Consider the following 13094-nt stretch of genomic DNA (forward strand, 5'->3'; position numbering starts at 1 on the left):
TAATGCAAATTAACCCCCCCCCCAACCCCCCCCCCCCCCCCAATAAACCTTATAGGATCTATACATCACGGTATTACTTTACTAATGCTGATTCAAATTTAAAAATGCTTCTGCTTTTTATAGCTTATCTGGCAATTTTTATACTGTAATACTAACAGATTGTGTGTAATAATACACAAAAATAAAATATCCAGCCCATACAGCAAAAAAAAAAAATTCAAATATATTTTAAAAAATACATTAAAATACACAAAAACATTGCCAAAAATTATTTGCAATAATATGTTTCAAAATATATGTACAGAAATATATTTTCTACCAATACATTTTTGGTCATTTTTAAAAATACATTAAAAAAATATAAATATATATATTAAACATAAAAATTATATTCTGCCCTATAATTTTACCTTCAATCCAAGAAAATACATTCACATATGTCATAACTGAATAAAAACTTTACTTGTTGTCTATAACACATGTGAACATGATATATATATATATGTTATATCAAGTATTTAATAAAGATTCTACAAAGAATGCTGAAGAACACAAGAGTTATCTAACATTGTCCAACATTAACGCAAGACAAGGAAACAGAGGAAAATACAGGGCTTAAATAATCAGAGGAACATAATTAAGGAGAACAGAAACAGGTGAGGAGCTAATTAACAACCAGGGAGATAAACTGGGGAACTAAATGAGGGCACAGAAAAACTTAAACCAAAAAGGAACATCACACTATTGTTCATAGTTATTAATGTGAACAATCACCTAAACCTGAGTAACTTGAGAAAGTGTGGTGTGTAGCTTCCAGTAAAGGTGTGTGTGTGAGTGTCAGAACTGTGTCAGTAGAACAAAGCCTTCCAGTTGTCTATAAATACTCCATCAAATAAAAGCGCTTGATAGCGAGCAGTCCACTGCGCTATAATATGAGCTCCGACCAAACTGCCACATGTCCTTCGTGAACCTCACTGTGAAACTGGGCCAGTGAAGAAGAAGTGTTTGAGGAGAACGGTGTGGACGGCATGTGCGACTGGAGAGAGGTCTGGACTGCAGTCTCTGTGATACTATGATAATCATGTGCAGGGATTGAAAGTAACTTTTTCACTCACCAGCCAATTTGGCTACTAAATTTTTAAGTTACCGGCCATTCATAACTTCTACTAGCCAAAACAAAAAAAAACATAAATAAACCAACAGTTTGAGGATGTCTGGGCGTGACAAAGCGACCGTTGCAAATCATTTTGTGTCAGTACTAGGGGTGTGCGATATTGACAAAAAATAATATCTCAGTATTTTCTGGAATTTTATCGTTAAATATAATTAGACAATAAGTGTGTTATTGTGCTGATATCATAAGGACTACCGTGGACAGCTGACTCCTAAAGTTTTTGATATATATTTCATATTCTGTGTGGTCAGTGATATTAATTAATCTTTTCCAATAAGTTTAAATTGATTTTTACCTTTTATGGGCATTTTTACCTTTATAAAGCCATTTTTTCTAAAATCTTTTGAGTCAAATTCTTACATTTAATCAGTCAATTATAATAATAATACATTTACGCTGTTACTAAACAAATGAAATCAATATCAACAAAATTAATCTTTGCAGAAGTTGCATATGAAGTGGCATTTAGATGTATTTACACATGTTATTGCAGCTTAGAGGGACATGGAATGTTAACCTGCAGTTACAAATGCATAAATAATGTTTTGATATTTTAAACATGAAATGTTGAATACTGACATTTGCAATTATTTTAAAAATCAAAAGATGCTTGAAATTTAAAATTAAAACAATTAAACCCGCCAGTAGGTGGCAGCAAGTCGCTGTTAAGTGAGTCATTGCGATTGAACCAAATCATTTAAAGAGTGATTCATTCAGGAATGAAACACCGTCATGTTGCTCAGAGACACACAACAGAGCTGTGACTGTGTTTGGAATTATTTTGTTGGCGAAATAGAGCAAAAACAGCCAATATGGTGTCTAAAACGTAAGTCTCTTGATATTAACTTATTGTTTATTGAACTGTTGTATAAAATCAATATCACATTTGTAACCATGCTTTAAAAAAAACAAAAAACGGCACTCTTCGTGTGATATTGATTAACTGTATGAAATCATATAAATATATACATTTTCTGCCCCCTTATCTTGAATTATGTGATCATTCTTAATGCATATTAATAGACTGAAGCATGCTAAATGCACACGCACTCTAAAGCTGTGTTGGTCTAACCAGACTTCATGTCTCTTATGCGTACACTCTGTAGGTGTTTTGTTTGGTTTTTGCAATATACTCGATAATGTCATAATGTCTCACGAGTTCAGTATGTGCGCTAAACCTGCGCAGATTTGGCTTGCATGAACTTCCCCAAGAAATAAATGAGTGAACATAACTTATGAAAAGTAACCAGCCAAATTGGCTAGTGATTTGACAGCGTTACCCGCCACAGCTGATTTTTACCCGCATTTGGCGGGTGTTAATTTCAAACCCTGATCATGTGCATCTAGAATGGGAAGTGCCAAGTGTATAAACCGCTCCGGGGTCAATGAGATTAGACAACACAGTCTAAAGGAAGAATAAGTAGTTTCCATTAAGAAAGACAAGCAAAAGCAAACTCCGGCACTCACTGGGTCGCTGCGGGCGTTCGGGCTGGTGTTGGGTTGAGCCGCAGCCCTGTGACCCCTGTGACGTCCGTCTGTGATGCTGGGCATGAAGCCCTGACCGAAGGGGTCAGAGAAACCCCTCATCATCTGCCGCATGCGCTCATGATGCACCTGGAACGGGTCGCTAAAAAAGGAGACCAGACAGAATACAATTAAAGGGGTCATATGATGCGATTTCAATTTTTCCTTTCTCTTTGGAGTGTTCGTTTCAGACCGATGAGCTTTGTAAAAATCGACGCGTTTCAGAAAGGCGGGGCATAGAGGAGAAACAATAATGTACAGTATGTGGAAAATAATGTGTTTTTTTAACCTTAAACTACATAAACAGATTTCATTACACAAAATACACAAAATAATGTTCTTTTTAGCAGCATCATATGATCCCTTTAATAAAAAATATCATTGTGTTGGTAATATTGTTCTGATTGTTGTGACAGTGCTTCTCAACTGGAGAGGAGTGACAATCATAGATCTTGTTCAGTTCGGATGAGTCGCGACACCAGATGTCGACGTGGACATGCCCTCGTTCTCAAAAACCATGAGAAAGAAAATATGATTAACATTAACACTACATTAAATACAGATTCACAGTGAGGATAGACATGATTTGTGTGTGTTGTGCAGTGAATCACTGACTGTTGAGAGTCATCCAAACTGTCCCAATCAGTCTGTGTCATGCTTATAATTTTCCATACTGTCGGGCCAATGTAGTTCATGCTAATGTTATAAAGCGGAGAGTTCCGGTCCTTGATTCTGATTGGCTGAGCCGCGTTCGAAGCTGTTGTAAATTACTCTACAAACATACACCTTTGTTTACTTCTGTGTGTTGCTCGGCAACCACAACTGTTTCTGAGCAGCTACAGTACATTGTTTGGTGGAAGAATACTGTTTTTATTAATATCATTACACTTTATTTGCTCTGTTTTATTTTGTGAAACCTTACTACGTATATGGAATAACAGTTTTATAAAAGCAATAAGCCTCGTGAAGCCGTGGTTTACAGTGAATTTATAACAGCTCCGCTTCGCGTTGTACCTAACAACGGCCCTTAGCTGTTATAAATTCACTGTAAACCACGGCTTCTTGGGGCTTATTGCTTTATTATACAATTTAATGTTCGATTTTAAGGACGTCTTTGTTACTTTTGTATGATAGACAGTAGTCGTTCAGTGTGGAGTTGAGAAGCACTGCTCTGCATGCATTGAGAACAGACGTGCCTACCTTGATGAGCTACTTAAGAACAGAAAGAAGAGAGACAAGAAACTTCATTACACTTTCTAACTGACAGCACAATGGGATAAAGCCAAAGACTATAGAATACCGAAGACGTGCCGCTCGTATAGTTTTGAATGGGGAAAATATGCAACACTCAATATGGCCGCTCTATCGAACGAAGCCCCGCCTTCTGAGCAAAAGAGCCAATGGCTCATCGGTAAAGTCAGCGCGTCATTGCAGCTGCCGTTAGAAGTCCTGGTTGCTATAGAAACAGTCAACGCTCTGAGACGTGCGCTGAGGACTGCGCATGCGCACTGCCTGATCTAGCCTGAAAAATACTTCGCTATTTGAGCAAAGAAAACAACATTTATGATACAGTTGTTGTCAGATTTCATTGGTGATTTCAAATATGAAATTTAATCGTAAGCTTAGTGAACAGCCGCCGAGTGACATGACTTGATAAAGCACACTGACCCCTGCATTGACCTCTACAGTGACTCTGAGTTAAACTAAATTACTGTAAGACTGACACTCCTGTTTATATGTGAGCCTGCATGGACTGGGTTAAGGACATGTACAGTAACAGCTGATTGAAAGACACACCAGCTGAAAATAAATCAAGTTTTATAGCACTAATCACAAAGCAGTGTTGAGGGTTTACGATCCCATACGGAAATGCAATATATGACATATATTGCTCTATATCAAGAGTGATATTGCCATATATAGTCTCACATACTGTACATACATTCTCTGGGTAGACGAAGATATAAGTTTATAACGTATACTGTATAAAATCACCATAGCAAAATCTGTATGTTCATATTTTGTATACTTAAATAATATCAACATTTGATTATTATTGACTGGTTTTACAATGGATATACATTAAATATATGTCCGAAAAGGTATTACACATTCATACATACATATTTGTATAGGCTAGATATATATGTTAACATAAAAAATTGTTCCAATTTGTTCTATTAGGTTTCATGTATGTTTTTACTTCATATGACAATACATGTTAATTTAGTACGTTACATTTGCGTATGGCATATCAGTCAGCAATAAATAGATAAAGACACCACAATAGCATTATAGCACTAAAAAAAATAACTAATGAAACAAATCCTTAACATTATATGTTTTGAATCACAACATTTTGACGCACTGAACTTAATAGCTCATACACTGATATGTGTTTCGACTTTATTCTAAAACTAGGTCAATACGGTTATATTTGCAGACTGTCTAATATAAAAGTGTGAGGCTTACGCGAAGAAGGGCTCGTCGTCGAACTGTGTCAGGAGGCTGTTGAACATCTTGCCGCACTGACGCTCCGCAGAAGGACGCGCCGCGGCTCTATCGACGCTCCACGCCGCGTGGACGCGTCCGCGTTGGCCCCGCCCCTCACAACACCGTGTGCAGTGTATAACATTATACTATGTATAACTATCATGTGTATAACATTGCATGCCAGAAACAGTGTTGGGCTCGTTACTCCAAAAATGTAATTTATTACTCGTTACTAGTTACTCCTTTCAAAAGTAATATTATTACTTTACACACACACACACACACACACACACAAACACAAACTCCCTCAGAGCACAGACATTAACCTTCTGCCAATGCACTATCCAACATCTACACTTAAACATACAGCATTCGTGTGTGTGTGTGTGTGTGTGTGTGTGTCTGTGTGTGTTTGAATATGCATGTGTTATTTTTGAAGGTAAGGGCAGCAAGCATCGTTCACCCTAACTGAGATTTGGTCCCTGAAGTATTTGCTGATAGTTTTGTTTGCATACATGCATATCTCCATGACTCAGTGTGTTGAAGGCACATTCATGTTGTGTGCTGTAATTCTATGCCAGCGCTGAGAACCACTTGATCTTTCTATTTATAGGTCTGTTGATTAATAGAGTGATTGCAGATAGGCATTATTGAGCTGGACAGACTCTGGTTCATAGTTAGTTACACTCCAGTAACACTGATTCTAACATGAGAATATGGCTTTAGCAAGCACACACTGCACTTTCTAGTACCTTCAACACATGCATGTTCCCTGTGTTCAGACCAGCTGGGCCATCTAGTGACTCTAGACTGTAATTATAACTGTTAAAGAACAGTGAAAGACTCCTTTACTGTACTGCAGACTGTGTACTGAATCAATAATCAGTAATCTAGCTATAGACAAACATCAGTGTTTAATCAAAGGAATGTTCCATCTTGATTTTTAAATGTGAAATTAATATGAAACATATATGCTTGACTAGTTTTTGTACTTGTTTTTGTCCAGTCGAAATGAAGGTGTTTATGCACTATTCTGTTTGTTAGTTAGTGGATTATGTTATGCCACCGGTGGAAGGATCTTATTCTAGATCTTTTCCAGCATGCGAAGGAAAGGGTTAGAAAATAATAAATTCATATAAATAAATAATTAAGTAATAAATTATAAGTAATAAATTCACAGAGAATTCATTGGGATCCTCAGTACACTCCTTTAAGATTTCAGAAATTTGAGTTTGTATTAAAAAACATTTCAGAAAGAGACTTTCATGTTTTGTTCTACAACATAAATGACAGTACATCAAATGCATGTGTGCGTGCATTTTAAAGACAATGTAAGTTGCTAACAGATTGAAAGACGGTCGTCCAATCTGTCAATCATGTAAACTCACTTGCTTTTACTCAAAAATAGATGCGTGGAGTTCACAATCATACAAAGATATATGAGGAAACCATTTGTTGGGAGTAAGTGTTTCATTTTCTTCCACCTTGTCTTTCCCTTTTTTTAAATTAATTAATTATTTTTTTATTGTGAATAGATCATTATTCCTGTCTTGTCACTGACTGCACTGATGGTGGGACGATGTGCATTTGCATCACTGTGAATATCATTAGGAGCATAAAGTCACACAAATACTGAACTGGCCAACATGTATTCCGGTCAGCACAAATCACAGAAATGCTACAGGTGTATTTGGTTTACTTCATTTATGTTGTAGAACAAAATGTGAAAGTCCCTTCATATGATTAACCACACATTTTACTCTACGTATAAACTCAGAACCACCATTCTGAAAACCTCTTTCTCCTTTCCCCCCATTTTTATGTTGGTCACAATATGTAATTTATATGATTACATTTTTTTAATAATATAATGCATTTTTTTTTTTTATTCAAGGTTTTCCCCCACTTTTACCAGCTATCCATTTAATAAGCTGACACTTTCTGCCCCAATAGCAAACACTTTTCACAGGAAGAGGAGACTGTAAGGGCAAGATTACTGGAAAGGAAATGAAAACTGCTGTGGTTTCTGATAATGAAGCAGACTTAAGGACAGGAAAATAACCCTGTCGATGTTGATCTAACACTGATGTATTTCATGAACTGACCCTCAAGGCTTTGTCACTTTTTAGCAGCTCAATTGCAAGAAAGAGAGTAATGTGCAGTACTGGTAAGATAACGGAGTCATTTTTATGGAGACATTTTTATTTCATTATCTCTGGTTTCCCCAGAAACTGCAAAAAAATAAAAAATAAATAAAAATAAATATATATTTTTTTTATTATTAAATTCTAGTGCAAATATCTACATACTTAGAACATTAAAACAAGCTTATGCTTATATTTTTCTGTACAAAAAAAATCGAATTATTTCATTATTTAAAAAAAATAAAAGATTACAAAATGATGAGGAGAAGGATGTTAATGACAAGCTAAATCCAGGTTGGCGTTACAGTGGCCTCTGGTTGACATCTCTATTTTGGTGGAGGTCTCTGTCAGAGAGCCGTGTGGGAGCAGACACCGGCTCAGAGTAGCAGTGAGCTTCTTGCGGAAGACTCGACACAGGAAAACATAAATGAGAGGGTCCAGGCACACGTTAGTAGATGATATCCAGAGTGTGATCTCTTTGGCAAAGTACAGCTGGTTTTGGGCCCAGCACTGGGCAGAAGTGTTGCGGATCTGACTGAGAGTGTAAGGGACTCGGGCCAGGTGGAAGGGTGCAAAGCATACGAAGAAAACACCCACAACCACAAACACCTGTGGAGGAGAGGAGACAAAGTTAACACGCTGTACGCCAGAAACTGGAACTTGTCAAATCAAGAATTTAATGCAATTCAACTAGAGTGAATCTGAACAGACCATCTGAAACAGTTTGTGGCTCGAGCATTCGACAATGAGCCAAAATAGTGGCGTATCTGATCCTGTGATGAATGAAGTGAGTCAGCGCTCCAGTTCCTCCAGCAGTCACTGAACTGAGGAAAGAGTTCGACTCGGACCGAAGACCGATGAGCCGCTGATATGTGCATTCGTGAACCAAACACTAGAATGAAGAGGCCAAATGAAAGTTTCTCATTTTGTGTAAAAAGTTGATTCGATTAAAGGGGTCAAAAAATTCTTTTTTTTTTTAAATTATTGTATATATCCCTAAGGTACACATATAATCTAAGTATGTTTTTACGGTCATAATTTAGCATAAATGGTTTGAATGCTGATTTGAATGCTCTGTTGGAAGGCACGTGTCTGCTGAGACTTCAGTGTAAATGAAACTCTAGCGATTATAAAAATAACAATCTTTGCTCGCTCTCTGTATATAAAATTATCACAATATAGAGAACAGATTGTTTTCACTCTAACTTCTGTTTTTTTTTTCACTTCTGCTAACAGGAACAGTGTGAAGTTGATCATTTAGTCACTGGCTTAATTCACTAAAGCATAAACAGCGGTAAACCCAGGGCAGTTCAACCTGGATTGAAGAAATAAATCCGGAATTTTGAGCAGTGAGTGAATTCTGAGTAACTTGTACACAACGGCTAATCAGAGGTGTTCAAGAAACCAACAGATATGTCTGTGATTGGCTATATTGCTCAACTCTATAAAAACATGCTGTAAACAAAAACTTTTGACACTCAAATAATAAACATCGTGACATTACCTCTCTCACGATTTCTTCTGGCCATTTCAGAAGAAAATAATAATTCATATTTTAAACTGTGGCGTTAGTTTGAGTTCTGAAACTTGCAGTATGTTTTCATTGTAGAGTAAACTCTCACGTGTAAATATCAAGAACATTTTGATTCTCCATTTCATGACCCCTTTAAGACTAAACTTCCCCGTTTGCCTGAGGCTCTGGATTACAGGTGATAATGTTGTATATAATGTTCAGTTTCTTACACAGACCGATCGCTTCGCTTCATATGACCTCAATATATCATTAGGATCCATGGGTATTAATTTTGTGTGGCCTGATATTCTAACGAAACCAATACCAGAAGAAAAAACAAATCAAATTACAGTTGATTGCTTGACATGCCAGCCTCTTCCTGTCTAAGTAGGCATTTCCTGGCTAATAACTTACATAAGACTGATTCTGCACAGCTGGAACATGTATGTGTCAATTCATAGTTTTCGAAAAACAGTACGCAAAAAACACCCAGATGACCTACTACTTGACAAATTCTTAAGTGCGCATTTGATGGACGCTTTACAAATGCCAAGAAGCCAAAGGAGAGGATTTCTGAATGGCAGTGAGTGACGCAACTGATGCTGATAGGTCACGTGACAGTGACAACACGGGGAATAGCTGCATTCACGCCATGTCGTAATTACCGGAATTCCAAGATGACAACATGTAACATTCTACTATGAGCTGAATTATGTGTTTCTATGGCAACACTACCAACACCAAAGCATTCATGTGCTCACAGAACGTCACGGTTACATATGTAACCCTCGTTCCCTGAAGGAGGGTTGATACTGACGTAATGGGGTCGGTCTCACTTGCCCAGTCACCTCCGAGTAGCACAAGAAATGGCCAAACAGTGTTAATTTTTACATCAAATTTTAATTTAGTCTTAGTCATAGTCTTTTGACTAAAATGCAATTTAGTTTTAGTCATATTTTAGTCATCTGATTTTTGTTTTGTTTTAGTCGACTAAATTTAAGTCGGCTAAAATCTAATGGGTTTAGTTACAGCATAATGCATTTATTAAGCATTTCTCTCAAATTTCCAAATTCATTATATAGGTTTGATATTAAGATTTGATCATGCAATATAGACACAGATTTAACTGATTTGACACATAACATGCCTTTATATTAATCTACATCATTCCCCTGAATTGGAGTTTCCCACCGCTGTTTCTGGAGGCACACCAACAGTACACATTTCTAAACTTAACTCTTTAGTTTGAACTTAACTCCAAGACCTGAAATGGATGAGTCAGAAAGGGAGACGTCCAAAATGTAGTGTTGGTGTGCCTCCAGGAACAGGGTCGGGAAACACTGCAATGAATAACCAACTGTCTTACTTTATCTGCAGCAACAACACTGAGTCATTATCCACAGCACATGCTATCTCCCATTACCTGCATCTTTACAGAACTTTAGTGCTTGCACTCTCAGGGGTAACAGAAAGTGCACTATACCTTAGATGTGGTCTGTTTGCTGGCTGTGTCACTGCTGCTTTCTGATGCACGGTACGATTCAAACACTTTCCTGCTGATGAAGGTGTAGCAGACGACCATAAGCGCCAACGTACCCCAAAAAACAACCTGGCAGAAGTAGTTAAAGCCTTCATGCCACAGGAGTCCCATCTTCCCCTTCATCTTGGTGCATCGCAGCCTACCACCAGAAGAAATCTGTGGCATTTGGTTACTCAGGATGACGTTCGGCAGAGCCAGCGACAACATAACTACCCAGATAACTGCGCACAGTATCCGACCTACTCTGACCCTCTGAAGAGCACATTTCCCAAACGGATGCACGATCTTTAGGTAGCGGTCCAAGCTGATCAATCCGAGGAGGAGGATGCTGATGTACATAGTGATATAGAAGAGCACAGCTGAGTACCGGCAATGAAAAGCCCGGAGCTGCCAGGAACCCAAGCCCGCATCGGTCAGCACCTTCACAGGCACAGTAAGTGTCATCAATAGATCGGCCACGACTACATTCTTCAGGTACACGACAAACGTTGAGCTGCTGTGGATTTGGAAGAAGATCCAGACGGCCAGACTGTTCAACACAAAAGCCACCAGAAAGAGAGCCGCGTACAGGCAAGGGAAGAGTACAGACGTTACTCTAGTGTCCCTCTCGCACTTGAGTGAAGCGTTCACCTGACTCGTGTTCATCTTGATGCCTGGAGGAAGAACGTCAATACAGCTGAACGCAGTATTGGAAACTACTTGAACAGTTTATCCACATACAGCTACAAACACCACAACTACACTGACATAATGGAATAAATGTTTATGTTCACTTAGAAAATTAATGAGTTATGATGAACACACCATTGCACTTTACAAAGAATCTCCTGTTTAATTCTATTAAAAAAACATTGCTAAAGCAAATAGAAGAAGACAAATAACAAAACCAAAGTATGCTTATAATGACAATCATTTTGACACACTGCAGTTCATTTGGGAAGGAAGTGGAAACTAATACAGATTTACACACACAGACATAGATATATTGCTATTAAAATGTACGAATGCAAGAACAAACACTCACCAGGAAAAGCGTTTAAGAGACTTGTGAGCACAGCTCAAAGAGGAATTAATAAATGTCTTAACACTTTCCGGCAGCTGTATCCATAGTGTAGTGTGCTTCTGTGAAACCACACACACACCCACACACACACACACACACGCTGATATAATTAATTATACTAATTAATAGTAAAACTATTTAATTTATTGATAAAATATTAACTTTCTACATTGTATGACACTATTTTTCAATTTGTTTTTTAAAATAATTTTTATTACAAAAATATATGTGTGTATACAGTGTATATATATATATATATATATATATATATATATATGATTGAATGTCACATTATATGCAAATTTACTCTATTGTCAAATTCATGGTTTTTACTGTATAATAATGCATGAAACATCAAAACTAATTTCATTTTATATAAATTAGTTTGTTCTTTCTTGTATTTGTTCAAGAAGAAACATGTACATTAGGGTTTTGTTTTGTGTTATACAGTTATATGCTAGTTTTTATATGCTAGTTTAAGTTTGAGTTTGAATGTAGTTTGATCAAACTCAAACAATTTTTCCGGGATCAAAAAGATGGCTTGGCTTTCAGTGGTGTTCACTACACAGCTAATCTGCTTCACAGCAGGTTTTATTCTGGGTAAGTGATCGCAAACCACAACTGGACCAATCAGTTGTGAGCAAAGTGACATATACCTGAAACAATAAAGCAACTCCCCCTCCAAATTAAAGAAGTTCACAGTGAAGGAATTTTAGAGACAGAATTGTTTTTGCTGCTTTTTTCATAGCAGGTTTAGCCAGAATCAAATGTAAGATTCTGATGGTGGATTTCAGCACTGCCACTGGAACTGCTCCTCTCTACCTCAATTCACTACCACAGGTGTATACTCCCTCCCGCCAGCTACAGTCACTGAATGATCAAAACCTTGTTGTTCCTTCACAACGAGGCAGAGCCACTCTCCAAAACTTTCACCCTCTCTGTTCCTCTTTGGCAGAATGCACCCAGACTGCTAAGACATCACATCTTTCAAGAAGCAGCGGAAAGCAAACCTCTCCTGCAAGAATTTAATCACCCCAGACTTTTAAACCAACGCACTTACACATGCACTGCTCGGTGACCACTGAGCCTAACTGCTGAAGCGAGCATGCATATAGTGCATTGTACTTATACCTAACCACAAGCTTCAGTTGACCTACTTTTTAACTCTTGATCCATTTATAGCAATTGACCTATATAGGGGTGGTGATGTCTACTAAAAATGTATTGTTGACAGTGTAATTGTTTACTACAAGAGCCTGATCCAGAATCAGTTTAGGATGTTTTTTTCTTTTTTTTTTCCAAAAGCACTTAGTCCATAAACTTAATGAAGCCTTAATGTCACAGATGCAAGACTTACCAGATAGCAAGCATCCATTGAAACAATGTAAAATTAGTGTCATTGAATCAATATCACATTTGCACCCACAATTAACATGGAAAAAAAATGTGGAAATTGAATTAAAACATCAACAGTTCTTCACATGCGTCCACAAAAAAATGGACACAATATCGAACGAACCTTCTTCATTTCCATTTACAGAACTGTATATACTTAATGAGTGCTGTTTGTGATACAACAATGTATGCAACCTTACCTATTAAGGTATATACTGCATATATGAATGCATGGGTCAATGTTCAGC

General features: G+C 37.4%; 3 protein-coding genes across 4 annotated transcripts in view; all 3 read right to left on the bottom strand.

The window, feature by feature from the left end:
• The window catches only part of mlf1 (myeloid leukemia factor 1), an 18100-nt gene extending 12826 nt beyond the window's left edge, over nucleotides 1-5274 (bottom strand). For both annotated transcript variants that reach the window (XM_016503300.1, XM_016503299.1), the window contains exons 1-2: nucleotides 5171-5274; nucleotides 2642-2801 (exon numbers count right to left, since the gene is read on the bottom strand). In XM_016503300.1, the coding sequence (XP_016358786.1) occupies nucleotides 2642-2801; nucleotides 5171-5217 (207 nt within the window). In that variant the 5' untranslated portion in view covers nucleotides 5218-5274. The remainder of the gene's footprint in view (nucleotides 1-2641; nucleotides 2802-5170) is intronic.
• The window catches only part of gfm1 (G elongation factor, mitochondrial 1), a 45473-nt gene extending 39889 nt beyond the window's left edge, over nucleotides 1-5584 (bottom strand). The window contains exon 1 of the mRNA XM_016503295.1: nucleotides 5566-5584. The gene's annotated coding sequence lies outside the window, so the exon portion shown is untranslated. The remainder of the gene's footprint in view (nucleotides 1-5565) is intronic.
• A 2024-nt stretch (nucleotides 5585-7608) lies between these two features.
• p2ry13 (purinergic receptor P2Y13) lies at nucleotides 7609-11422 on the bottom strand. The gene is made up of 3 exons (XM_016503280.1): nucleotides 11413-11422; nucleotides 10332-11041; nucleotides 7609-7944 (listed from the first exon to the last, which is right to left on the bottom strand). Exons 2-3 carry the CDS (start codon nucleotides 11031-11033, stop codon nucleotides 7609-7611), a joined length of 1038 nt encoding a protein of 345 aa, XP_016358766.1. The 5' UTR covers nucleotides 11034-11041; nucleotides 11413-11422.
• Nucleotides 11423-13094: the final 1672 nt, after the last annotated feature.

This window comes from Sinocyclocheilus anshuiensis, unplaced genomic scaffold, assembly GCF_001515605.1.
Source record: "Sinocyclocheilus anshuiensis isolate Anshui unplaced genomic scaffold, SAMN03320099.WGS_v1.1 scaffold1570, whole genome shotgun sequence".
NCBI lineage: Eukaryota > Metazoa > Chordata > Actinopteri > Cypriniformes > Cyprinidae > Sinocyclocheilus > Sinocyclocheilus anshuiensis.

Bases quoted from the DNA above. Each gene is read 5' to 3' on its own strand.
- p2ry13 (XM_016503280.1), bottom strand. From the start codon at position 11,033: ATGAACACGAGTCAGGTGAACGCTTCACTCAAGTGCGAGAGGGACACT. The intron at 7,945-10,331 runs GTATAGTGCACT...TCTCCTCCACAG, and splicing joins GCAAACAGACCACATCTAAG to GTGTTTGTGGTTGTGGGTGT.